Below are 12,892 nucleotides of genomic sequence, written 5' to 3'. Positions count from 1 at the left end.
GCCTAGGTGGGGCTGACAGGTAGAACAAGGTTCAGGGGTAGGAGTGGATTTACAGGGCCTTGTAATCTCTGGGATCATCCCCATTTCACTTTTGTAGCCATTTCTGTATGTCCTCTTTTGGATGTAATAAAGCTCTCATGCTTGTTGCTATCTTTGAAGATTCAGAATTGATATTTACTTCATAAAAAGGATAGAAATGAATTAAAGGCATTTCTAAAGTCTTACTAATATTTTAAACAAGGATATTTAAAAATGAATTTCAAAAAGAAAATGATCTTTTGTAGATTTTATTCTCTGAAATTTAAAAATTTAAGGAAAATGATAAGTAATCCTTTCGTATGATACAGTAATGTTTCATACTTTAAATGAATAGAGTTCTTGAAAGCTCTGTGTACATTTAATTTTTTTTTCTTTTTTTTTTTTTTTGAGACAGAATCTTGCTCTGTCACCCAGGCTGGAGTGCAGTGGCGTGATCTCGACTCACTGCAACCTCCACCTCCTGGGTTCAAGCGATTCTCCTGCCTCAGCCTCCTGAGTAGCTGGGATTACAGGTGCCTGCCACCATGCCCAGCTAATTTTTGTATTTTTAGTAGAGATGGGGGTTTCACGTGTTGTCTAGGCTGGTCTAGAACTCCTGACCTCAGGTGATCCGCCCACCTCAACCTCCTGAAGTGCTAGGACTACAGGCGTGAGCCACCGCACCCGGCCTATTTAATTTTTATGAAACATTCTTTAAATGACTGAGAGAATGAGCTATTTTGGAGAAATTTGTGGTACATTTTATGAAAACAGTCACCTCTTTATCTGGATTGAAAGTTTATAGTTCTGATACACTGGATTTTGTTAAAATCAGGTGCACCTATATTTGAGCATTCTCTTTTTCTAACACCTTTTAATAAATGAATTGGATGTTGTTAATATGATTCTTTGCTAAGGGGCTTCTGATTGTGAAAAGAACACTTACAATCCTTTTCACTTTATTTTCTATACATATATATTAAATATATATACATATTTTTATATATTTTTATATATGAACGTGTGTGTATAGATATATGTATATATGCAAATGATTTGGCCAGCCCTTTCCCCTGAATACTGATTATAACTTAATTTGCTAAATTCCCTTTAATAATTTAAATTACCATTACAAATGGGATATAAGTGATTCTTTGAATTATGTGAAATTCCATAAGTAGTTGAAAAACATAAAAAATTCATTATTTATATGTTTGTTTTTAATGCCTTCCTAGAATTATAGCAATATTCTTTTTGATACCTTTCCATGGTTATGGCAATGCTACCATACTTCAAGTAAAAAGATTTCATCTTAGCCTAGCTAGATTACAGAATCTGGCATATTAACCAGTTTATTTTATGTTGATACTCAGGACCTGGTGACATATATAATGTGATTCAAACTGAAGCCATTGGTTATTGGTCATCTGATGGGCTCCGTTTATAAATGAACTTCATTTTTCTTTTAAAAAATTTTAAATAATAGTGTATGACTTTAAATAGAGTTTACTTTCTTGCAGTCTGATTCTTTGCCCCAGAATGATGTAAACTTAAAATTTTGCTTGTTTTAAACATTACATCATTCCTTTTCTTGGCATCATATACATTGACCCAACTTGGAGCATTATTGGAAACATGTTTTTTCTAATATCTTACAATTTGCAGTGTCATCTAGAGGACTCATATTCTAAGAGATGAAGGTTAAAATTTGACAGCATACCTCTGAGATCATTTGGCAAATTAATCATCTTGGTACACATTGTTGAACCTCTTTCTCCATCAAGAAATAACTATTGCTGATTCCCTATTGGGCTCCCTTCTACCTGGTTATTAAGAAAGACCATTAGTGTTGATTAGGTCTTCCTGTTCTTGGCACAGTTCCCACCCTCCTCCTCTTAGATAGAAAAACAGTACATATCTATACTTTATACACATATATTTAACCAAAGAAACAAAGTACCGCTATATAAATTCTCCTATTTTCTCAAATATTTTTTTTCCTTTTATTTATTTATTTATTTATTTATTTATTTATTTATTATTATTATTTTTTTATTATACTTTAGGTTTTAGGGTACATGTGCACAATGTGCAGGTTTGTTACATATGTATCCATGTGCCATGTTGATTTCCTGCACCCATTAGCTCGTCATTTAGCATTAGGTATATCTCCTAATGCTGTCCCCGCCCCCCCCACCCCCCACCCCACAACAGTACCCGGAATGTGGTGTTCCCCTTCCTGTGTCCATGAGTTCTCATTGTTCAATTCCCACCTATGAGTGAGAACATGCGGTGTTTGGTTTTTTGTCCTTGCGATAGTTTACTGAGAATGATGTTTTCCAGTTTCGTCCATGTCCCTACAAAGGACACGAACTCATCATTTTTTATGGCTGCATAGTATTCCATGGTGTATATGTGCCACATTTTCTTAATCCAGTCTATTGTTGTTGGACATTTGGGTTGGTTCCAAGTCTTTGCTATTGTGAATAGTGCCGCAATAAACATACGTGTGCATGTGTCTTTATAGCAGCATGATTTATACTCCTTTGGGTATATACCCAGTAATGGGATGGCTGGGGCAAATGTTATTTCTAGTTCTAGATCCCTGAGGAATCGCCACACTGACTTCCACAATGGTTGAACTAGTTTACAGTCCCACCAACAGTGTCAAAGTGTTCCTATTTCTCCACATCCTCTCCAGCACCTGTTGTTTCCTGATTTTTTAATGATGGCCATTCTAACTGGTGTGAGATGGTATCTCACTGTGGTTTTGATTTGCATTTCTCTGATGGCCAGTGATGATGAACAAGAAATGGGGAAAGGATTCCCTATTTAATAAATGGTGCTGGGAAAACTGGCTAGCCATATGTAGAAAGCTGAAACTGGATCCCTTCCTTACACCTTATACAAAAATTAATTCAAGATGGATTAAAGACTTAAATGTTAGACCTAAAACCATTAAAATCCTACAAGAAAACCTAGGCAATACCATTCAGGCCATAGGCGTGGGCAAGGACTTCATGTCTAAAACACCAAAAGCAATGGCAACAAAAGCCAAAATTGACAAATGGGATCTCATTAAACTAAAGAGCTTCTGCACAGCAAAAGAAACTACCATCAGAGTGAACAGGCAACCTACAGAATGGGAGAAAATTTTTGCAACCTACTCATCTGACAAAGGGCTAATATCCAGAATCTACAATGAACTCAAACAAATTTACAAGAAAAAAACAAACAACCCCATCAAAAAGTGGGCAAAGGACATGAACAGACACTTCTCAAAAGAAGACATTTATGCAGCCAGAAAACACATGAAGAAATGCTCTATTTTCTCAAATATTTTAAAAATTAGTCATACCTGTTGTATTTGCCTTTCTTTCATATACCGCCTTTTCATATATTTTTGATTTAATTCTTCTTTTTTGTATGTTCTTGACAGAAGTCTGTTACCTTGGGAGGTTTGCCTGTATACCCTTAACCATAGTTTACCACTTAAATTGGCTTAGCAAACCCTTTCCGTATGTTGACATGCTAAGTAAATGTAAATTCAGATCAGAATTCTAGCCTGGGAATGTGCTTTGCTCTTCTGAGTTACATTTTCAGATGTGACTTAGAACAGTGTTGTGTGTGGAAAGTAAGTAGTTTAGGCCATTACTGCCTTTGCAGTTCTCTTATTTTGTTTAATGTTCTATACATGTTGTTCCATACATTACACAAAATAGCAGCAGGAGATATAGGCACCTACCAGGATAAAGTACTGGACAGAGTCAAACCAGTCAGCAGCCCATGAACCCTCAGAGGTGAAGAATGGGAAACCTCATAATGTTTCTTGTCTACTTGCAAATTATTGTCATTTAGTCAAATGAGAAAACTATTTTTGTTACAAGAAAAGTTTTAATTTGCAGAGAAAAGGCATTTTGACATAGAGGAGGAAGCATCAGTGGAGTATGTCACTTATCATCTTACCCCTCCATCAGCAATGTGATAGTTTAATTAATGACCTATTTCTGCTTCAGAGTCCCTCTCATCTGTTTGTGGCTTGAGATTACTGCACCGTCGGCAGAAGCGGATCATTGGTGGGAAAAATTCTTTAAGGTAAAAGTTCCTCCAAAAGAGATTTTTTATATTACAGAATTATTTATATACATCGAATGTTACAAACTGGGGGATGTTCTGTTATATAAGGGACTTGTACTCATTTTATTTTCTAAACTAAATTCAGATTTCACTGATAATTTCACTGTCCTTTGACCTATGTTTACTTTGTAAGACCATGTTCTTATACTAGCCTGATTTAAGAGATTAGATGTGTTGCTGAAAAGTTATATGGCAGAAACAAAATAATTTAACAGGATACCTGGAAGTATGTATAACTACAAAGATTCATCTAATTTAGAATGTATTTGTTTCAGACTTGACTCAGTTTAATCTAAGTTTTCTGTTTGTAGAATTTACTAATGGAAAACTTTATTAAATACTTCTTTAGACTGCATAGGCGAGGTAGAGTGAGGAGAGAAATTGCACTTTAAATGATGAAATATAAAGAAGATAACTTGTTTCTAAGAGTGTCAGATAGGTGGGATCTATACAAATGCCTATAAGCAAATCTTCAGAGTTGCTGATGCCGGGCCTGCTCAGAGTTGTGGGGTCTGCTTCTCAAAGTAGGAATGGATTGTATCCTGGAGTCCCTTTTGCTTTCCTTTTCCCCCACCTGCAAGGCATTAAAATTATTAAAGCCATTGCTTTAACCAGTGCTTTCCTTTGCTTTTTTGCCTTTTACTGACATTGATGTGTAGCTCATTTTCTTCTTAGGGGTGGTTGGCCTTGGCAGGTTTCTCTCCGGCTGAAATCATCCCATGGAGATGGCAGGCTCCTCTGCGGGGCTACGCTCCTGAGTAGCTGCTGGGTCCTCACAGCAGCACACTGTTTCAAGAGGTATGTGTCCACCTTCCCAAACAGCCCAGTGTAGCTTCTATTCATCAGTTCTTCCAATCCCCTCATGCTGTACAGCACTCAAGGTATCAGAGCCAGGCTATGAGCCTTCGCTGCTCGTGCCAGCAGCCCTGTAGAATGAGTGAGTGACAAAAGGAGCAAAGAGAGCCCTTAGAAAGCCACTTGCTACCTGGGTGTTAAAGCAAACTCTGGATTTAGGGAGAATAGAAGAAGAGGGGTTTATGGAGAGGAGGCAGCAATGTCAGTGCTCCCCGCAAGAACATATCTGAGGCTGAAATGATATCTTTGTAGCAGTAGAAGAGACCTCGGATTATTTAGTTATAAATGATAAGGAGTAGGGAATGCAGTTGTAGTGTTTTTGATCCTTTGAGTCTTGGTGTTTTGTACCTTTGAGAAAGGTTGCATCTGTTTCATTCTTGGTTTCCTATAGTTTAGTCCTGATTATTTCTTCTTGTCCCAAACATTTTATCAGTCCTTTCTGAAGTCTTCCTAGTTCAGAGGAGAGGTCATGCAGAGTCACCAGAGTCACAGAGCTCATGGTGGCAGATCCTGCAATAGAACCGGCTCTCCTTTCTCTTGTTTAGTGCTTTTTTGTGGGCCTTGGTTAATGGCCCTTTCCTCAGCATTAATTTTGGTATTTAAATATGTATACCAATGCTTGTCAAAATATTGATAATTATTAAAGCAATGTGTTGAGTACAGAGTTTCATTATAATATTTTAATTTTGTTTTGAACATTGTCACAATGAAGTTTTAAAAAAATGTGTACATTGTTGAAACATTTTTGCAAGCAGAAATTTTTCTGTTTTTTCTTATGTGGTATCATATGGTACATACCTTTACCTCATTATGTACTTGTAATCCATCCATGCAGATTTGTTCATTCACTTTAACTGCTGTATGAATTTTAACTGCTATTGAAAGACTGAACTAGTTTATTTATTCCCCTGTTGCTGCGTAGTTAGCTGCTTTCCATTCTTTCATTGATAGAAAACAATGTTGCAATAAACAACCAGGTACAAGTCTCACTGGGTGTGTGCACGTGGGGACATTTTTCTTGGTCCTGGAATGTGGATTCCCTTCAATTTTTCAAGCCTTACCAATTTATCCTTTGAAGAAATTGTGTCAGTTGATAACCCAGCAATGTGTAAGTTCCTGTTTCCTCACGACTCCACCTAAACCTGATACTATCAAAATTTAAAAATTTTGCCAATCAGAAAGTTTTGGGGTTTCTTTTTAATTGTATTTCCCTGACCAATGTCTTCCTCTTTCATGAATTCTTTGTTCATATACTTTGCCTGTTTTTGTATTGGGCTATTTGTCTATTTATAATTGATTTTTTAAACTTTTGGATATGTTTTGTGTGCTAAGTCTTTGTTGTTAGGTGTTACAAGTACTTTTTCCTAGTCTGGACCATGTCCTTTTACTTGTTTATGGTCTTTTTCTTACAAAACTATCTTAATATATTTAAAAGTGTCATCATTTTCTTAAAAGTTTTACAAAAGCTTTGTATTTCTTACTTAAAAAATCTTTGCTTTGCCCCATTTGGTGAAGATATTCTCTTTTTTTTTTTCCTAAAAATTACCTTTATAGTTTTGCTTTTAATATTTAGAAGTTTAATTTTTCCAGTTTATTTTTGTTTATAGTATATGGTATGAAGAAAGGACCTAATCTTATACTTTTCTTTATGGATAGTGTTTGTAGCATTTTTTATTAAATATTCTAGTCTTTACACACTGATTATGCTGTCATATGCCAAGTTCTCATATATCCTTGTTCCTAGGATCTCTGTTTTCTTCCATTTTTGTACTTCAGTAAATATTTGTGCAGTCATCTTCCACATTCAAGGTGCTGCAGAGAATATGTATTTTATTTATTTATTTATTTATTATTATTATTATGTTTTGAGATGGACTCTCACTTTGTTGCCCCAGCTGGAGTGCAGTGACACGATCTTGGCTTACTGCAGCCTCCGCCCTACCAGGTTTAAGGATTCTCCTGCCTCAGCCTCTTGAGTAGCTGGGATTACAGGTGTGTGTCACCATGCCTGGCTAATTTTTGTATTTTTAATAGAGATGGGGTTTCACCATGTTGGCCAGGCTGTCTTGTACTCCTGACCTCAAATGATCCATCCGCCTTGCCTTCCCAGCCTGACCAAACCTGTATTTTACATCACAGTGGCCATTTGGGGATATAATTGAGCTTCAGAGTCCACCTGTTTACTAGTGGGTTTAACACATTCCTGTGTTACCTGAGTGGCATAAACAATAAAGATCATATTAATTCATTCACTTAACAAATAATTATTGAGCCTTAATGTTCTCAGGCACCTGCTATGTACCAGAGATATAGTGGAGAACAAGTCAGATAGAATCCTTGCTACTATGTAGTTACAGGAACTGAGAGGAAGGAGACATTGACTTTGCTGATATGACCAGATAAAGTTTAGGGCACCATTTTTAAAGTGAGATATTTTTACCGCAATGTTAGATTCATTTAGCTTGTTAATAGTCCAGGTTCCTGAGCCCCTGCTCTAAATCTGCTGAATCTTTGGAGATGAGACCCAGGAGTTGCTTAGGTTGAGACCCACTTGCTTAGAGGAGAGATAGTTAAAGAATGATGATGGGGAAGATACGTGGAATTGACAGACGCTTATGTTTGTCATGTTCAACGTATTAATTGCTAAACTGATAAAGAACACTGATGGTAAATTGATTATATTTTTGGGTGCCAGAAGAAGGGGAGGGACAAGTAATATGTTGGAAGGTAGGATCATGATGGCAAAATATCTTTTTTTTCATATATGGGAAGACCAATTTTTAAAAATTCCTTCAAAAAAAAAAAAAAAAAAAACCAGAATACATGTGCAGAACGTGCAGGTTTGTTACGTAAGTATACGCTTGTCATCGTGGTTTGCTGCACTTAATGACTGGTCCTCTAAGTTCCCTCTCCTCACCTGGCAAAATATCTTGATAGGCTGGTTCTAACAAGCAATATGGAATAAGGATGAAATAAAATGCTGCCTTTAGTTCCAGGAAATTTGGCTGAAATACAGCGCAAGTGAAAAACTCACTGGTTTTAGCGTCCTGCAACTTTAGTAAGACTCAGCAATACAATATGGTTGCCCATGCAATTAATTCAGTCTTGGGTAGCACTGATGAATGGTGTCCAGACAAAGCAGTGAAGAACCTTGCTATTCTGTCTTTCTGTGCTCTGGCGACTGTCAGGGAGAAAAGCACTGTTTCCATCAAACAGAGAGAACTGTGCTCAGTTCTGTGTGCCACACGATGAGAAAAGGACATGGTGCTCTAAGAAGGGCAAGCAGAAAGGAAAGATTGTGTGGGTTTGGATTAGATTTGTTGGCTTTTGAAGATACCACAAATGTTAAAGGGAGGTAAGATAATTTTTGTTTTAACACAGAAAAGAGTTTTCTGTTGTTTATTTTTTATTTCTTTGACACGAGGACAGTTCAAAGATGGAATGGGCTATATGTGGGAGGAAAAGTGAGTTCTGTTAAGGAGTCTGTTTAAGCAGAGAGAGGTTAGGTTCATGTGAAGGTAGAGGCTGGTGGTAGATAAGATGTAGTGTTTAGAGTACTGTGGTGAGAAAGCAAAAGCTGTGTTTGAAGGATGGCAATTATTACCTGGAATACAGGATCTGGGATTTGTTAGTGAGCTTAGAAGAGAGAGACGAGAATGGCCTGGGATGCCAGGGTTGTGGATTTCTCTTTGATTTACTAGGCAGTGGGAAACCACTAAAGTATTGAGCCTTGAAAGATGATCAAGGAAGAGTTTTAGGAGATGAGTCATTTGGAGATTTATGGCATCTATCTGAGGGGGTAAGGCAAAGTTATTAATCTAGGGGGCGTCTGTGAATGGGCTTGACATTATGTTAAAAAAATCTTTGTATATGTTTGTACTTACATGCCTTTTTCTGGCAAATTGGTCTGCGTTACCAAATGATTTAAGTAGGAACTGGAGGGACTGTGAGGAAGGGACCTAATTTTATACTTTTATACTGGAGGGAGACCAGTTATAAGATTATTGTAATAATAGAAATAGGTGAAAAGGAAAGGAGGGAGTGAAGGTAGAGAGGCTGTTAGAAATCAGTAGAGCCTGGTACAATACAACAGAAGGAGACTTGGATCTGGCCACCAAGACCAGGGTTACAATTCTAGCTCTTCCAATTGTTAATTGTTTAACTTTGCAGAAATTATTTAACCTCTTGGAGTCTCGGGTTACTTCATTTTACCTCTGTAAAATGAAGATAATAATGTTCCACAGTGAGAAACAAATGATCTGCAAAGTATGTGAAAGTATTTTATAAACTGTAAAATTCAAAACAAACATTGGCTATTTTTATGTTGGAGTTTAAAGGCAAGAATTGAAGACTGTATTGGTGAAAGCAGGGAACTGAGGATGATTTTATTTCACTTACTAATGGAGAAGAATAAGGTATAAAACTGCAAAGAACTTGAAGAAGCCTATTTTGGGGCTTTGAATTTAAGCAAAATAATCTATTATCTTCCTGTTATTCAAGATTTCTTGTCTTTCAAATATCAGCCAAAAGTTACAGTCATAGGAGTTCAAGGCTTAAAGTATTAAAGTAGGAAGATTGCTCAAAAGTTGCACTTGAGGTTAAAAACCTTAACTTTTGGGTTCCCTGGATGGGCTTTTTTGTTGTTGTTGTTATTGTTGGATTTATTTGTTTACATGTCATTATTTCTCCTTTGGCCTGCTCTGTCTACATTATTGCTTAAAGTCAGTAATCGTCTCATTTTTGTTTATACACCAAGTGTCTACTGTATGACTTGGCACATATTAGATACTCTGAATGATTGTTGCATGATGAAAGTGGTGGCTCAGTTGCCAGATAGTGAATATATTTAAGAATGTTGGACTTTTTAGAGGATGATGATGTTTTTAAACCTAGATCAACAGATAATTCCTTCCATATGTCATTTGGAATTTCTTCTCATTATTTGCACAGTTTAAGATAAAAATAGTTGATTAAAGAGCAGAGGATATGCAGCATTTTGATATGCTTTGATATGCTTTGGCTATAATACAAGATTCTTTTAATGTGAGTAGGGAAAACTACTTTGCAAATGTGTTATATATCCTTCTGACTTGGTCTTTAACCTTTGCCGGATTTCATAGACTTCCTGTTTGGAGCGCCTAAGGAGGCTACAGCTCACATCTTTATTGAAGTAAGTTTATTAAAAGGCATACAGCTAGTTAATAGTGATTAGAACAAGCTCCAAATTTTGTTTTCCTAGATTTAGGAACTTTTGCTTAAAACAAATCCTCCTTTCATCATCAGAAACACTGAAATTTGCAAAATAGAGACTGTAATATAGAAGCAATGTAGTAGGGCTCTGAGAGGTTCCTGTCCTTTTAGATGCCAGGTGAAAGATACCTTAGTTTAATATAAGGCCTATAGGTAGGGGAACTGGATTTCATATTTTGAAATTAGCTTCCCCTCACCCCCTTTTGACATTTCCACTGCTTTATCAACTACTGGTCTTCTGTATACCTAAAGATTTCTTGTTCATCAGAGCTTCCTTGGTACCTAATTCTTGCAGTGATGTAGGCCAGTGTTCTTGAGCAGCCATTTCTGGACAATAAGGCATAGATTGTTATTACCATTTGTGTTATTTTATTATACAGGATGAGAACTTTTTATGCTCATTTGTTTGCTTCATAGCATAGTCACTGTTTTATATAATCTTTGTATCAGAATAATCTATGAATGATGGCCTGATGAGGATGAGATCAAAATGCCATAATTCCACTCTGCCATATTAATGCCATAATGCCACTAGCCTCAGTTACACTCATTTCATGTGGAGTAGTCTCTTTAAGGGTGCTTTATGTGAAGGCTGGCAAAGTTTTCATAACTCAACTCTTATTCCCTCATAGCTTTCACACATTTCCTTGCCAATGTAACAAGCACACCTGAAGTAGTTGGTAAATCACTATTTAAAGGCAATCTCATTTTTCACATTTTTCTTAATGTTAATGCAATACATATGGAATGCAGTATCCTGTTGGCAATTTGAAGTGGAAACTTTGATGAATTAAGTTCTTTTGTAGCTGGCTTGTGAATCTTACATAATATAAACTGCTAATTTTTGCTTTCTATTCTAGATTGTAACTAGAAGTACCATGAAATGACCTTGCGTGTCTATTGTGGTGCAGCAAAGTAACTGAGACAAAAGTTTCTGAATATTAATTTCTTTTAATTACTTATTCTGGTAACAAACATGATTTTGCAGGAATAAATGTACCTGAAACAAGGGCTTTCTTATTTCTGTAATTTTACTCCAAGTGGACTTGTTCAAGAATATAACTTTACCTGACTTTATCTCATTGACTTTTTGCCCTAGAAATGCAATAGTAGCTGGAAATTGTTAGAAATTACTAGATATTTCTAATTAGAGAGATGGCCACAGAGGTAATGGGACTTACTTTTTAAGAACACAGTGTGTCAGGTGCCTAATATATGTTTCATCATGACATAGTACATGGTAGAGCAGAGCTCTTGGGAACATAGTCTTTGGTAATACACATATCACCAATCATGCTAAAACTATTTCTGTAGTACACGTAGTATTTATGTGTAAGGGCTAATGCAAGATTCTACTGAGGTTTACTTCTCTGTAAGCAATTGGAACCATTTACATAAACAACTTTAGTCAACTACTTTTTGAGTTTCATCCAGAGAGAGGAAAAACAGATTTTAGTAGTAGCAGATGTGCACGGCCTGATGTAAAATATTGTTTTCCTGTAGAGACGAATCCATGTAGAGAAGAAACACAAAGAATATGACCCTGCAACCTGAATTAATTCTACTTTTAATTCTAGTAATTTGTTGTTGTTGTTGTTTACTTTAGCCTCAGAGTCTCAGAGAAACTTGGACATTGGATTTTAATAAACTACTGTGTCTCAGATCCTCTCTTGCTCAAGCTTGTCTGGGAATTTCATCCAATTTTTATTTGAGGGGGAGTTGAAGGCATTTCAGCAAAGCAAACAACTGAATGATGTGTCAGTCAAAACCTGAAATGTTTGTTTTAGAAGCATTTTTGGATAAAATAAACTCTATCAAAGTAACAAAAGTTCAACTAGAAAGACCTTAAAATACATTGCAAAAGAGGATTGCTTTATATGTTGTCTTGAGAAGCCTAGAACCGTAATAGATACTTCTGAAGTCCACACACATATTGAGTACTTCAGCCAAAGTGTTATCCCTAAAGCATATAATCATACCCACTAGGAGAGGTGACACTAGAAGACAAAAATTTGGTTGGAAAACTTTTCCAATCTTGTGTCAGATGCTCTTCAAATTCTAAGCACAAAATATATTCTAAGAATAATTGGAGTTAAAGGAGTGTGAGACTGCATGCTTAGGTTTAGCTGGTACATTTCCCTAAATTAGGACAACTTTAAAAGTATAGGTACTGACCGGGTGCAGTACCTATAATCTCAGCACTTCGGGAGGCCAAGGCAGGCGGATCACTTGAGCCCAGGAGTTTGAGGCCAACCAAGGCAACGTAGTGAGACCCCATCTCTACAAAAAATAATTTTTGAAAATTAGTGAGCATGGTGGCATGCACTTGTGGTCCTGGCTGCTTGAGTGGCTAAGGCAGGAGGATGGCTTGAGCCTAGGAGATCAAGGCTCGCAGTGAGCCGTGATTGCACCACTGCGCTCCAGCCTGGGCAACAGAGTGAACCCTTGTCTCAAAAAAGAAAAAAAAAAAAAGTGTGTGTGTGTGTGTGTGTGTGTGTGTGTGTGTGTATTCCATATATATATATATATGAACTAACAAAGAACTTCATTTTGACAAGAATGGTACTGTTTGCCTTTTTGTTAGGTAAATATTTTTATTCTCAGTTTAATATTAACTGCTGATTGGTGAGCA

General features: G+C 36.5%; 1 protein-coding gene across 1 annotated transcript in view; it reads left to right on the top strand.

Annotated features, from left to right (window-relative positions):
- PRSS12 (serine protease 12) overlaps positions 1–12,892 on the top strand; it is a 74,756-nt gene that overhangs the window by 54,761 nt on the left and 7,103 nt on the right. Inside the window, exons 10-11 of the mRNA XM_032146373.2 lie at positions 4,035–4,113; positions 4,831–4,953. Of these exons, the coding sequence (XP_032002264.1) occupies positions 4,035–4,113; positions 4,831–4,953 (202 nt within the window). The remainder of the gene's footprint in view (positions 1–4,034; positions 4,114–4,830; positions 4,954–12,892) is intronic.

The sequence above is a fragment of the Hylobates moloch genome, unplaced genomic scaffold, assembly GCF_009828535.3.
Source record: "Hylobates moloch isolate HMO894 unplaced genomic scaffold, HMol_V3 SCAFFOLD_3, whole genome shotgun sequence".
NCBI classification, from domain to species: Eukaryota; Metazoa; Chordata; class Mammalia; order Primates; family Hylobatidae; genus Hylobates; species Hylobates moloch.
The sequence above is the reverse complement of the archived record's forward strand: the minus strand, read 5'-3'. Positions and strand labels throughout refer to the sequence as shown.